Here is a 15,597-nt window from a genome sequence, read left to right on the forward strand (position 1 = left end):
AGACCAGCCTGACCAACATGGAGAAACCCCGTCTCTACTAAAAATACAAAATTAGCTGGGTGTGGTGGCGCATGCATGTAATCCCAGCTACACGAGAGGCGGAGGCAAAATAATCGCTTGAACCCGGGAGGCAGAGGTTACGGTGAGCTGAGATCGTGTCACTGCACTCCAGACTGGGCAATAAGAGTGAAACTCCGTCTCAAAAACAAAAAAGAAAAAGAAATAAAATGAAGGTTTAAAACACATAAAAAGGGAACCATGTGGGCCGGGCGCGGTGGCTCACACCTGTAATCCCAGCACTCTGGGAGGCCAAGGCAGGCGGATCACCTGATGTCAGGAGTTGAAGACCAGCCTGGCCAACACGGTGAAACTCAGTCTCTACTAAAAATACAAAAATTAACCGGGCATGGTGGTGGGTACCTGTAATCCCAGCTACTCAGGAAGCTGAGGCAAGATAATCACTTGAACCCAGGAGGCGAAGTTTGCAGTGAGTTGAGATTGCACCATTGCACTCTAGTCTGGGTGATAGCAAGACACTGTCTCAAAAAGAAATAAAAACAATAAAACATGTAAAAAAATCACATGGAGGCCCGGCATGGGTGGATCACCTGAGGTCAAGATGGTGAAACCCCGTCCCTACTAAAAATACAAAAATTAGCCTGGCGTGATGGTGGACGCCTGCAATCCCAGCTACTCTGGAGGCTGAAGCAGGGAATTGCTTGAACCCAGGAGGTGGAGGCTGCAGTGAGCCAAGATTGCACCACTGCACTCCAGCCTGTGCAACACAGCAAGACTCTCTCTCAAAGAAAAAAAAAAAAAAATCACATGCAATTTGCGATCACATCTCGTGAAAACTAATTTTTCTCCTAAATACAGATAATAGGGGTTGATTTACCAACATAATGAAGACTGTATTCGGGAGATGGAATTGAGTGTGTTTTGAATTCCTCTCTATTTAACTATACTTTGGTGTGCTTTTATTGTTGTTGTTGTTGTTGTTTCTGAGAGAGGGTATCACTATGTCACTCAGGCTAGAGTGCAGTGGCACGATCTTGGCTCACTGCAGACTCGACTTCCAAGGCTCAAGTAATCCTCCCAAGTAGCTGAAACTACAGGCACGCACCACCGTGCCCAGCTAATTTTTTGCATTTTTTGTAGAGACAGGATTTTTCCATGTTGACCTGGCTGGTTTCAAACTCCTGAGCTCAGGTAATGTGCCTGGCTCGCCTTCCCAAAGTGCTGGGATTATAGGCATCAGCCACCACACCTGGCCTATTTTGTGATTTTCCTAAAATTAACCTGTATTATTTTTGCAGTAAGAAAAAGATAACCAGTTTCTCTCAGTAAGAAAAAGATAGCCAGTTTCTCTCAATCTAAAAAATGTTGAGGATGACTTTGTAATGACATAAACTTTCATATATTAAAAATATATAGTCATATACACCTAAAAATCTACATTTGTAATTCACACATTCATGCCATATATAGTACTTTCTATAACTGATTATGCTCAAACTAATTCATATTCATTATACAGATAAAACTTCATATACTGTTAAGCCAAAAGAGCTTTCATGGTTCCTGGAATTCACTGAATTAGAGGTATGCAGAATTCATCTGCATAAGGGGAGGAGTGGAGGTGTCAGTATAGCACAGGGCCCATCACTTTTATAAAATTCTCCAAGGAGTACAGGATCCAACAGAAGATCAACAAATAATCTAAAATATAATCCATATGAGGCTGAGGAATACAGTGGTCAAAAAGCACAGACTCTGAACTAGATTGGCTGTGTCAGGTCCATGCTCCACCACTTAATATGCTATGGACTTTGGATAAGTTACTGAAATTCTGTGTCCAAGTTTCCACATCTGTAAAATGGGGTAACAGTACCTATCCCATAGGGATGCTGTGATATTTAAATGACTCAAGTCATGTAAAGTGCTTAGAAGTGTAACTCATTCATGCTAAGTCCCGACAAAACAGTAACTATTACTATCTGATTACCATCTCAATAAGATACTGGTGTCAGCTGGGCGTGTCTATAATTCCAGCACTTTAGGAGGCCAAGGCGGGTGGATAACCTGAGGTCAGGATTGGAAACCAGGCTGGCCAACATAGCAAAACCGCATCTCTAATAAAAATTTTAAAAAATTAGCCAGGCATGGTCGCGGGTGCCTGTAGTCCCAGCTACTGGGGAGGCTGAGACACGAGAATCCCTTGAACCTGGGAGGCGGAGTTTGCAATGAGCTTACATGACCACTGCACTCCAGCCTGGGCGACAGAGTGAAACTGTGTCTCAGAAAAAAAAAAAAAAAAAAAGGGCCAGGCGTGGTGGCTCACGCCTGTAATCCCAGCACTTTGGGAGGCGGAGGCAGGCAGATCATGAGGTCAGGAGATCGAGACCATCCTGGCTAACATGGTGAAACCCCATCTCTACTAAAACTACAAAAAACAATTAGCCAGACGTGGTGGTGGGTGCCTGTAGTCCCAGCTACTCAGGAGGCTGAGGCAGGAGAATGGCGTGAACCCAGGAGGTGGAGCTTGCAGTGAGCCGAGACTGTGCCACTTCACTCCAGCCTGGGCGACAGAGGGAGACTCCGTCTCAAACAAACAAACAAAATAATAATGTTAAACATAATAACGATATTGTGGTCAGATATAAAAATGCCTTTTTTGAATATGTATAGGAGTAAAATGTTACAACATTGATAATTTACTTAGTCGGTGGCACTGAAAAAACCAGATGAATTAAATATGACAAAATAATAACTGTTAAATTCAGATATTGGGTATACGGACTCATTATATTATTTGCTCTTCTTTTCTGAATGTTGAAGTTTTTCACAATAAAACATTTAGAAGGTCTAAATGCAATGTGGTATCTTGGACTAGACACGGCAAGTACACGAGTGCTAAAATCTGAAAAATGTCTGAATTTACTTAATAGTAATATACCAATGTTAACCCAGTTTTCACAAATGTAACTTGGTTATGAAATGTTAACATTAGAGGAAACAGAGCAAAGAGTATACAGGAACTGTACTATCTTTGAAACTTCTCTGTAAATCTAAAGTCATTTCAAAATCAAAAGGTTTATTTATTCTTTTTTGTTTGTTTGTTTTTGGAGACAGGGTCTCTCTCTCTCCCAGGTTAGGGTGCAGTGGTGTGATCTCAGCTCACTGCAACCTCCACCTCCCAGGCTCAAGTGATCCTCCCACCTCAGCCTCCCAAGTAGCTGGGACAACAGGTGGCTAATTCTTTTGTATTTTTGGTACAGGGTTTTGCCATGTTGCCCAGGCTGGCATTTTTTTAAGTTAGGAAAGAAACAACTAATAAATAAATAAAAAGTATAGTAAAGCACCCAAACACACTTGTAAAAGTCTTCATAGAATCTCCCCTTATGATCCTGTCGAATTGAGGCTCGGTTTATCTCAGGAAATTCATCTGAAATAGAGAAAATGGAGTATGTAGTTCAGGTTGAGAAGAGAAATTCAGTTTTGTCAGCTTCCCCTTCTGGGTTAAAGATTTGCATCATCATAGGTCAAGCACGGTGGCTCATGCCTGTAATCCCAGTACTTTGGGAGGCCAAGGCAGGTGGATCACGAGGTCAGGGATCAAGACCATCCTGGCTAATATGGTGAAACTCCATCTCTACTAAAAATACAAAAAACTTAGCCAGGCATAGTGGCGGGCGCCTGTAGTCCCATTTGCTGGGGAGGCTGAGGCAGGAGAATGGCATGAACCCGAGAGGCGGAGCTTGCAGTGAGCTGAGATCGCACCACTGCACTCCAGCCAGGGCAATAGAGCAAGACTCTGTCTCAAAAAAAAAAAAGATTTGCATCCCAAAAAATTAAACATAACTGTCCATTTTTTTTTTTTTTTTGAGACAAGGTCTTGCTCTGTCACCCAGGCTGGAGTGCAGTGGCAAGATCTCAGCTTACTGCAACCTCTGCCTCCTGAGTTCAAGCAATTCTCCTGCCTCAGCTTCCTGGGTAGCTGGGACTACAGGTGCATGCCACCACATCTGGCTCGTTTTTGTATTTTTAGTAGAGATGGGGTTTTACCACGTTGGCCAGGCTGGTCTTCAACTCCTGACCTCAGGTGATCTGCCCACCTCAGCCTCCCAAAGTTGTGGGATTACAGGGGTGAGCCACTGTGCCCAGCCAACTGTCTATTAAATTGGTTTTAAGATGAATCACAGCCCACAGACCTCTTGCTTCCACTAATGGACTGTGCTACTTTCCTTTTTACACTATCCTCATAGCAGAAAAGATGGGAACGGTGTAAAAGCGCAACGAGTCAAAAAATGAGAGGGAATGGCTGGGGTGGGGTTGGGGGAAGCCTAATAAAAAACAACTGTAGGAGAGAAAGAGTTACTCACCAACAGATTTTGCATCATAGAAAGTTCTAGAAAACAGGACCACGGTCACTTCATGACTACAGTTCTTCTCCTATGTATGAGTACAGAACAACAGAGTTAACGTTTGTTTCATTTACTTCACTACGAAGCAGACTGCATGCACATAATTTTTTTTTTTTTTGAGATGAGTCTTAACTCTATCACCAGGCTGGAGTGCAGTGGCACAATCTCAGCTCACTGCAACCTCCACCTCCTGAGTTCAAGCAATTCTCCTGGCTTAGCCTCCCAAGTAGCTGGGACTTTAGGCATGCACCACCACACCCAGCTAATTTTTGTTTTTTTTTTTTTTGAGACGGAGTCTCGCTCTGTCACCCGGGCTGGAGTGCAGTGGCCGGATCTCAGCTCACTGCAAGCTCCGCCTCCCGGGTTTACGCCATTCTCCTGCCTCAGCCTCCCAAGTAGCTGGGACTACAGGCGCCAGCCACCTCGCCCGGCTAGCTTTTTGTATTTTTTAGTAGAGACGGGGTTTCACCATGTTAGCCAGGATGGTCTCGAACTCCTGACCTCGTGATCCGCCCATCTCGGCCTCCCAAAGTGCTGGGGATTACAGGCTTGAGGCACCGCGCCCGGCCAATTTTTGTATTTTGAGTAGAGACGGGGTTTTACCATGTTGGCCAGGATGGTCTCGAACTCCCGATCTCGTGATCCTCCTGCCTCAGCCTCCCAAAGTGCTGGGATTACAGGTGTGAGCCATCATGCCCAGCCTTATTCTTTTTTTTTCTTTTTGAGGCAGAGTCTCACTCAGTTGCCCAGTCTGGAGTACAGTAGCATGATCTCGGCTCACTGCAGCCTCCACCTCCCAGGTTTAAGCAATTCTCCTGCCTCTGCCTCCGGAGTAGCTGGGGTTACAGGCATGGGCCACCACACCCAGGTAATTTTTGTATTTTTAGGAGAGACATGATTTCACCATGTTGGCCAGGCTGGTCTCAAACTTGTGGCCTCAAGTGATAGGCCTGCCTCAGCCTCCCAAAGTGCTGGGATTATAGGTGTGAGGCCCAGCTGCACATAATATTCTTAATCCAGGTGGCTCAGCAGCAGTGCACAATGTTGAATAGCTTCATGTAACTTCAGGTTGCAGTGCAGGGGACAGAGCACTGCCGGGAGTCAGAAGACCTAGATGGAGTCCTGGCCCTGACACTTGCCACTACGTGACCTTGGGAAAGTTACCTAAAGTGCCAGGAATGTGGAAAGTGATTGGAAAGCTGCAAATCAGCAGTAAATAATGATCACTGTCTCCCAGTTCCCGAGAAGCTGGGACTACAGACAAGCGCCAACAGGCCCAGATAATTTTTGCATTTCTTGTAAAGACAGGGTTTCTGCTGGGCGTGGTGGCTCACACCTGTAATCACAGTGCTTTGGGAGGCTGAGGCAGGTGGATCACCCGAGGTCAGGAGTTCCAGACCAGCCTGGCCAACATGGCGAAACTCTACACTACCCAGGCAACGTGGCATGCGCCTGAAGTCACAGCCACTCGGGAGGCTGAGGCAGGATAATCACTTGAACCCAGGAGACGGAGACTGCAGTGAGCCGAGATTGTGCCATTGCACTCCAGGCTGGGCAACAGAGCAAGACATCATCCAAAAAAAAAAGAAAGAAAGAAAAAAGAGAGAGTTTCATCATAATCCCCAGGCTGGGCTCAAGTGATCCACTAGCCTTGGCAAAGTGCTGGGATTACAGGCGTGAGCCACAATGCCAGGCCTACGGTGTTTTTTAATTTCTGCAGAACTGTGGTCTAGGGAACAAGAACAGCACCCATGGTGGTGGATTTAAGAATCAAAGACACGGCCGGGCGCGGTGGCTCAAGCCTGTAATCCCAGCACTTTGGAAGGCCGAGACGGGCAGATCACGAGGTCGGGAGATCAAGACCATCCTGGCTAACATGGTAAAACCCCGTCTCTACTAAAAAATACAAAAAATTAGCCGGGCAAGGTGGCAGGCACCTGTAGTCCCAGCTACTTGGGAGGCTGAGGCAGGAGAATGGTGTAAACCCGGGAGGTGGAGCTTGCAGTGAGCTGAGATCCGGCCACTGCACTCCAGCCTGGGCCACAGAGAGAGACTCCGTCTCAAAAAAAAAAAAGAATCAAAGACACTCCCACACCCTACTAGTCTCATAGGACGAGGGTGGGGGTTTGCTCCAGACTCAGTAGTATAAGCCAAGGCAAAGAACTTCCTTTGGACAGCGACGGGGACTAACAAGAATAAACATTTCCATGGAGTCTGGAGATCAATATCCTGGAAGTAGGGTGTTTACAAATGAATATGAAAAGTGGCTTGCACCAGTGAGCTAGCAAGTTCAGTTTCAGTTCCTCCTGGGTCTCTGAAGACAACAGCCTATACTGACCAACCCCATCTTTATCCCAAGTACGCTTAGTGACTACAGAATTCAGCACTCACTACATAAGGCACATAATATAATGCACATTTCATAGATGTATCTCAAGTGGACAGAAATTCCTAAATACAAGCCACAGTACCAAAAGCAGAGTGCTAGGAAACAGCAGACCTTCACTGACTACCAATTAATTCACTGGACTCCAAGAGCTCCAAACTCAGCACCCTTATCTAATTTTAGTGCAAGCGATATACAGGAAAACACAATGGGCTCACAACAGGCTGACGTGGGCATGGAGTGTCTCAACTCATAAGTGATGTGGTGAGAGGGTCTATTATTATCTTCATTTTGCAGCTGAAGAAATGGAGCCTTAGAGACTAATCCTCGGAGATAAAAAAAAAGCTAATAAGCCAGGCATAGTGGCCTGCACCTGTAGTCCCAACTACTGAGGAGGATTAAGTGAGAGGATTCTTGGAGCCCAGGAGTTCAAGACCAGCCTGAGCAGCAAAGCAAGACCTTGTCTCTTAATTAAAAAAAAAAAAAAAAAAAGGCAAGCTAATGAGATCATTTAAAACCCAGTCTGCCTTAATACAAACTCTACTCTTTTACACTACATAATGTGACTTCAAATACTTTTTCATCAAAACGTTTTCATGTGAAATCAAGGTGGGATAATTGAATGAAATAATTTTTTAATTGTGGCAAAACACATATAAATATTGTCATTGTGACATTTAATACATTCACCATATTGTATAACTATCACCATCATTTAAATCCAAAACATTTTCATCACCCCAACAGGAAATCCCAAACTGATTAAACAGTCAGTCACTACCCACCCTCAGTTCCTGGCAACCACTAATCTCTATATTATATATTTACCTATTCTGGATATTTCATATATATAACATCTTATGATTTGTATTTGATCCACTATCTGGCTTCTCTCACTTAGCATGTGTTCAAGATTCATCTATGCTGTAGCATGTTAGTACTTCATTCTTCTTTATGGCAGACTACTACTATACTGTACGGATATACGTTTTATTTATCTATACTTTTACTGATAGACATTTGTTATTTGTGTTATCCTACTTTTTAGCTAATATGAATAATGCTGTCAAGAATATGGGCTAGGCCTATAATCCAGCACTTTGGGAGGCCACGGTGGGCAGATCACTTGAGGCCACGAGTTCGAGATCAGCCTGGCCAACATGATGAAACCACATCACTACTAAAAATACAAAAATTAGCAGAGTAAGGTGGCGCACACCTATAATCCCAGCTACTCGGCAGGCTGAGGGACGAGAATCGCTTGAACCTGGGAGGTGGAGGTTGCAGTGAGCCATGTTTGAGATCGCAGCACTGCACTCCGGTCTGGGCGACAGAGCAAGACTCTGTCTCAAAAACTACATAAATAAATAAAAAAAAGAATATGGGACCAGGCACAATGGCTCACCCCTATAATCCCAGCACTTTGGGAGGCCGAGGCAGGCGGATCACCTGAGGTCAGAAGCTCGAGACCAGCCCGGCCAACATGGTGAAACCCCATCTCTACTAAAAATACAAAAAAATTAGCCGGGCATTGGCAGTAGGTGCCTGTAATCTCAGCTACTCGGGAGACTGAGGCAGGAGAATTGCTTGAACCTGGGAGGCAGTGGTTGCAGTGGGCCAAGATTGCACCATTGCTCTCCAGCCTGGGCAACAAGAGTGAAACTCCATCTCAAAAAGAAACAAAGAAAAAAAAAAATATGGACTAGGCACTGTAGCTCATGTCTGTAATCTCAGCACATTGGGTGGCCAAGGTGGGAAGATCACTTAAGCTCAGGAGTTCGAGATCTGCCTGGATAACATAGTGAGACCTCATTTCCACCAAAAAAAAAAAAGTAGTGTGGCATAGTGGCACATGCTTATAGTCCCAGCTACCCAGGAGGCTGAGAAGGGATGGCCCCTTGAGCTGGGGCAATCAAGGCTGCAGTGAGCTATGACTGCGCCACTGCACTCTAGACTGGGCAACATGTCAAGACTCTGTCTCAAAAAATATATATATACATATATAGTCATCCTAGTGGGTGTGAAGCGGCATTTCATTGTGGTATTAGTTTGCATTTTCCTAAAGACTAACGATCTTGAGTATCTTTTCATGTACTTGTTGGACATGAGAAATGTCTATTCAAGTCCTTTGCCCATTTGTTTTTTTGTTTAATAATTTTAATTATTTTTTAATTTTTATGGGTACATAGTAGGTGTTTATATCTGTGGGGTACATGAGATGTTTGATACAGGCATGTAATGTGAAATAATCACATCATGGAGAATGGGGCAGCCTTTGCCCATTTGTCAATTAGGGTTTTTTCTTTTCTTTCTTGAGTTATAGAAGTTCTATGTATTTTCTGGATAACAGACTTTTATCAGATCATTTGCATATATTTTCTCCCATTCTGTGGGTTGCCTTCTTTTTTTTTTTTTTTAAGAGACAGGGTCTCGCTCTGTCCTGTCACCCAGGTTGGAGTGCAGTGGTACAATCGTACTGTAACCTCAAATTCCTATGCTCAAGGGATCCTCTCGCCTCAGCCTCTTGAGTAGCTGAGACTACAGGCATTTGCCAATGCAGTCAGCTATTTTTTTCTATTTTTATTCTTGTAGAGACAGGGTCTCATTTCGTTGCCTGGGCTACTGGAACTTTTGGCTTCATGCAACTCTCCTACCTCGGCCTCCCAAAGTGCTGGGATTAAAGGTGTGAGCCAGCACGTCTGGCCCCTTCACTTTCTTGATAATGTCTGTTGATGAACAAAAGTTTTTAGTTTTGAAGTCTGATTCATCTGCTTTTAACTTGGAGGTTGTGCTTTTGGTGTTATATCTAAGAAACCACTGCCAAATTCAAGGTTATATGAATTTCCCAGCCAGGCGTGGTAGTTCTATTGTAATCCTAGCAATTTGGGAGGCCAAGGTGGGCGACTGCTTGAGCTCAGGAGTTTGAGACCAGTCTGGGCAACATGGCAAAACCATCTCTACAAAAAATACAAAAAATTAGCTAGGTGTGGTAGCAAACGCCTGTAGTCCCAAGCTACTCAGGCTAAGGCAGGAGGATCCCTTGAGCCCAGGAGGTCAAAGCTACAGTGAGCCATGATCGCTCCATTGCACTTCAGCCTGGGTGACAGCAAGACCCTGTCTCAAAAAAAAAAAAAAACAAAAATTATAAAACTTTTTAGGCTAGGTGCGGCGGCTCATGCTTGTAATCCCAACACTTTGGGAGGCCGACGCAGGCTGCCTGAGGTTAGCAGTTCAAGACCAGCCTGGCCAACATGGTAAAACCCTCTCTCTAGTAAAAATACAAAAAATTAGCTGGGCATGATAGCAGGCACCTGTAATCCCAGCTACTCAGGAGGCTGAGGCAGGAGAATTGAATAGGTGGAGAATTCAGGCAGGTGGGAGAATCACATGAAAATAAAAGTTCAAGAGTAGCCCAGGCAACAAAAGGAGACCCTGTCTCTACAAAACTAAAAACAGAAAAAGTTTAGCTGGCTGTGTTGGCAAATGCCTGTAGTCCCAACCACTCAAGAAGCTGAGGCAAGAGGATCCCTTGAGCACAGGAATTTGAGGTTATAGTCTATGATTATACCACTGCACTCCAACCTAGGTGACAGGATAGAGCAAAACCCTGTCTCTTAAAAAAAATTCAATTCTTTTTTTCAGGTTGTTTGAACCTGGGAGGCGGAGGTTGCAGTGAGCTGAGATCGCACCACCGCACTCCAGCCTGGGCAACAGAGTGAGACTCTGTCTCAAAAATAAATAAATAAATAAAATAAAAATAAAACTTTTAAAAATTCTTTCTTCTTTCTTTTCTTTTTTTTAGCCACCACACATAGCTAAGTTTTTGTATTTTTTTGTGGAGACAAAGTTTTGTCATACTGCCAGGGCTGGTCTAGAATTCCTGGGCTCATGCAATCTGCCCACCTCCACCTCCCATGAGCGACCACACCTGGCTCAGCTTTATAGTTTTAGCTCTTTATTTACTTATTTATTTATTTTTGACATGGAGTCTCACTCTTTTGCCCAGGCTGGAGTACAGTGGCATAATCTCAGCTCACTGCAACCTCCACCTGCCAGGTTCAAGTGATTCTCCTGTCTCAGCCTCCTGAGTAGTGGGATTACAGGGCACCCACCACCATGCCTGGTCTAATTTTTGTATTTTTAGTAGAGACAGGGTTTCATCGCGTTGGCCAGGCTGGTCTCAAACTCCTGACCTCAAATGATCTGCCCACCTTGGCCTCCCAAAGTGCTGAGATTACAGGTTGTGAGCCACCGTGCCCAGCCAATTTTAGCTCTTATGTTTAAGTCTTTGATTCATTTTGGTTCCATTTCATATGATTTGAGGTGAGGGTTCAAATTCATTCTTTTCCATATGGACATTCAGTTGTTCCAGAACAATTTGTTGAAGAGAATATTCTTTCTCTCATTAAATGAACTTGATGCCCTTGTCTAACTGACCATAGATGTATGGATTGATTTCAATTCAATTCCATTGATCTATATATCTAACCTTATGTCAATATCACACTATTCTGATGATTGAGGGTTTTAGTAAGTTTTGAAATTAGGAAGTGAGAGTCCTCCAACTTCGTTCTCCTTTTACAAGATTGTTTTGACTATTCGGGATCCCTTGCAATTCCACATGAATTTTAGGATCAGCATTTCTATTTCTGCAAAAAAAAAAAAAAAAGGCACTGGTATTTTGATAGGAACTGCACTAAACTGTAAACTGCTTTGGGTAGTATTGCCAAATGCACAATATTGAGTCTTTCTATCTGTGAACACAGGTTATCTTACTATTTACTCAGGTCTCCATTAACTCCTTTCACAATATTTTATAGATTTTAGTGGACCAGTCTTACAGCTCCCAGGGTAAAGTATTCTAAGTATTTTATTCTTTTAGATTGTTTATTGCTGGTATATAGAAACACAATTATTTTGTGTGTTGACTGGGTATCCTGAAACTTTGTTGAATGCACTAGCTCTCACACTTACTTTGTGGATTTTGAGGATTTTCTACATATATCATATTATCTGTGAATAGAAATAGTTTTACTTCTTTTTCGATTTGGATGCCTTTTATTTCTTTTGCTTGCCTAGGTGGTCTGTCTAGAACTTCTAGTTAGTATAATGTTGAACAGCAGTGGCAAAAGCAAGCATACTTACCTTGTTACTCATCTTGGGGGAAAGTTTTCAGTCTTTTATCATTGAGTGTGGTGCTAGCTTTGTGTTTTTCACAAATTCTCATAAATTGAGATTATTAGGGTAATTTAAATCTGGAGTCTGGGTTTTAGCTAAAATAGCTAAATTTAGGGCAATTTAACAAAAACAGTGCATTTTTAAAATCTGTATTGGGTAATGTTTACATAATGAGACTTAGTGTATAAGAAGAAATGTACCTTCCACTTGGTAAATAGATCAGCAAGGAAACCATTCACAGCTTTCTCAAAATACAAATCCCCTGAAAAGAAACAATGAAAAGAAGGTGAGAACATGAGCACAATCTTTATTTCTTGCTTGCAATTTCTTCTCTAACTAAATTTCTTCTCTAAGTAAATTTTTCTCTAAGCAATTCCCTAAGTAAATTGCTTGCAATTTCTTCTCTAAGAAAGGGGACCAAAAAGGTGTATTTTGTACACTTTTTTGTTTGTTTGTTTTTTGTTTTTTTCCAAGACAGAGTCTTACTCTGCCTCCCAGGCTGGAGTGCAGTGGCGCGATATTGGTCCACTGCAACCTCTGCCTCCCAGATTCAAGCAATTCTCCTGCCTCAGCCTCCCAAGAAGCTGGCATTACAGGCACCTGCCACCACACCTGGCTAATTTTTGTATTTTTAGTAAATACAGGGTTTCCCCATGTTGGTCAGGCTAGTCTCCAACTCCTGACCTCAGGTGATCTGCCCGCCTCAGCCTCCCAAACTGCTAGGATTACAAGGCATGAGCCACTACACCCAGCCTGTTTTGTACATCTTACAAGATCGTAACAGCCAGATGTACAAAGTGGTTTCATTCTCAACTTTCTAAGAAGCCGAGTTTATTTATTTATTTTTTGAAGCCAAATTTAATATCTGCCTCACTACTAAGAGGCTGTGGCTTCAATGTAAAATGCAGTTTGAAAGAAATTTGATTATTGAAAAAAGCAGTGTATCTTCAGAACGAGAAAACACTCTATATTTAAAGTTTGTTAGAAGATGATGTGGGGGACCCTGGGCATTCATGAGTTAGCATTTGTAGTTCCAGAAAATTCTCCCCTTAGCAGTTATAATCAGCATTAGAAACAGTACCATAAATATCAAAATCCCACATTTCACAGCTCATCTGAATAAATATGTAAACCATAGCTGACGTAGAACGAAACACCACCTGAAATAAAAACACAATTGTATTAAAAAGCAATGCCATATAGAGTTTCAGTTCTATAAGATGAAAAAGTTCTGAAGATCTGCTTCACAACAGTATAAATGTTCTTAACACTACTGAACTATACACTTAAAATGGTTAAGATAGTAAATTTTATGATAGGCTTTTTAATCACAATGTTTTTTTTAAGCAATGATAAAAGAATCCTGCAATGTTGGACTTCTTTTTTTCCTTTGTTTTGAGACAGGATCTCACTCTTGCCACCCAGGCTGAGTGCAGTGACATAATCACAGCTCACTGCAGCCTCAGACTCCCAGGATGAAATGATCCTCCCACTGCAGCCCCCCAAGTAGGTGGGACTATGGGAATGCATCCCCAGGCCACAAAATTTTTGTATTTTTGTAAAAAGGCGGTCTCCCTATGTTGCCCAGAGTGGTTTTAAACTCCTGGGCCCAAGCAATTCTCACACTGTGTCCGGAGGTGGTTCCTTCCAGTGGGTTCCTGGTCTCCCTGACTTCAAGAATGAAGCTGCAGACCTTCACAGTGAGTGTTACAGCTCTTACAGGTGGCATGGACCACCTTTGCTCACCAAGAGTGAGCAGCAGCCAGATACATTGTGAAGAGCAAAAGAACAAAGCTTCCACGTGGAACGGGACCCGGGGTTGCGCTGCTGGCTAGGGTGGCCAGCTTTTATTTCCTTATTTGTCCTAGTCCACATCCTACTGATTGGTCCATTTTACAGAGCACTGATTGGTCCATTTTACAGAGTGCTGATTGGTGCGCTTACAATCCTTTAGCTAGACAAAGAGCGCTGATTGGTGCATTTACAATCCTCTAGCTAGACAGAAAAGTTCTCCAAGTCCCTACTCGACCCAGGAAGTCCAGCTGGCTTCACCTCTTACCACCTTTGCCTCCTGAAGTGTTGGGATTATAAACATGAGTCACAGCTCGGGGCCATGACTTGGGACCTCTAAAAGCAAACTTCATCGAAGCATTCTTTGTTTCATTTAAATAGTTACTGAACTCTTACTCTGAGCCCTGTTTCAGAGACAGTGAAAAGAAGATCTGGTCCCTATCCTCTAGGAGCTTACAGTACAAGATAAAAACATGCAAAACATTCCAACATATACAAAGGTTCTATGAACATTTAGACAAGAAATGCAGGGGAACGGGCAGTGAATCTACCTGGGAAAGTTATCGAAATCTCGTTACGGAGACAGTACTTGGGCTAAGATGTGCCAGGTGATGAGTTGCCAATCTAATAAATTATAACTCACATCGTACTTCCACTACTCTCAGACTGCCTCAATGAAAAGCATAAGTGGTTTTCTAGCCCTGTGTGCTATACCACAGAGCCTTTCCTCCACAACGCTCTAAAGAAGTTTAGAGGGAACGTAAAATGTAAATCTCTAACACTCCTTTAGTCCATCAGAGACCTGCTCCTTAAAGACTGAAGCTCCTGGCTGGGCATGGTGACTCACACCTGTAATCCCAGCACTTTGGGAGGCTGAGGCAGGTGGATCATCTGAGGTCAGGAGTTGGAGACCAGCCTGACCAACATGGCGAAACCCCGTCTCTACTAAAATACAAAAATTAGCCAGGCATGGTGGTGAACGCCTGTAATTCCAGCTACTGGGGAGGCTGAGGCAGGACAATCGCTTGAACGCAGGAGGCTGAGGTTGCAGTGAGCCAAGATCGCACCACTGCACTCCAGCCTCGGCGACAGAGTGAGACTCCATCTCAAAAAAAAAAAAAATTTTTCAGAGAAATGAACAGAAATATAGGTTATATTGTCTAAATGTTATAATAATAAATATGCAAGGTTCTTATACTTAAAAGTTGTTTTCCTCTGTTTGTTTGTAGAGACAAAGTCTCACTCTGTCTCCCAGGTAGGAATACAGTGGCACTATCATAGCTCACTGTAACATCAAACTCCTGGGCTCAAGTGATCATCCTGCCTCAGCTTCCCAAGTAGCTGAGATTACAGGTGTGAGCCACTAGCCCACCTAAATTTTCTTTTGAGAGATGGGTTCTCCCTCTATTGCCCAGGCTGGTCTCAATCTCCTGGGCTCAAGCAATCCCCCCACCTTGGCCTCCCAAAGTCCTGGGATTACAGACATGAGCCACCATGTCCAGCCTCATCTTATTTAATATTTTTTGGCCAGATGTGGTGGCTCACCCCTGTAATCCCAACATTTTGGGAGGCTGATGTGGGCGGATCACTTGAGGTCAGGAATTCGAGACCAATCTGGCCAACATGGTGAAACCCCGTCTCTACTAAAAATATAAAAAGTCAGGTGTGGTGGCAAGTGCCCGTAGTCCCAGCTACTCAGGAGGCTAAGGCAGGAGAGTCTCTTGAACCCGGGAGGCGGAGGTTGTAGTGAGCCGAGATCGCACCACTGCACTCCAGCCTGGGTGACACAGCGAGACTCCATCTCAAAATAATAATAAT

At 43.5% G+C, this 15,597-nt stretch overlaps 1 protein-coding gene across 25 annotated transcripts in view; it reads right to left on the minus strand.

Moving 5' to 3' along the window:
• The window catches only part of LOC111521831 (GATOR complex protein DEPDC5), a 170,381-nt gene that overhangs the window by 128,399 nt on the left and 26,385 nt on the right, over positions 1–15,597 (minus strand). For all 25 annotated transcript variants that reach the window (XR_003306698.2, XR_003306696.2, XR_003306697.2 and 22 more), the window contains 4 exons: positions 13,070–13,148; positions 12,189–12,250; positions 4,383–4,452; positions 3,373–3,445 (listed from right to left, as the gene is read on the minus strand). Coding sequence is in view for 15 of the 25 variants with exons in the window: in XM_026447062.1 (XP_026302847.1) it covers positions 3,373–3,445; positions 4,383–4,452; positions 12,189–12,250; positions 13,070–13,148 (284 nt within the window). In the remaining 10 variants the exon portion in view is untranslated. The remainder of the gene's footprint in view (positions 1–3,372; positions 3,446–4,382; positions 4,453–12,188; positions 12,251–13,069; positions 13,149–15,597) is intronic.

Source organism: Piliocolobus tephrosceles, chromosome 19 (genome assembly GCF_002776525.5).
Source record: "Piliocolobus tephrosceles isolate RC106 chromosome 19, ASM277652v3, whole genome shotgun sequence".
NCBI classification, from domain to species: domain Eukaryota; kingdom Metazoa; phylum Chordata; class Mammalia; order Primates; family Cercopithecidae; genus Piliocolobus; species Piliocolobus tephrosceles.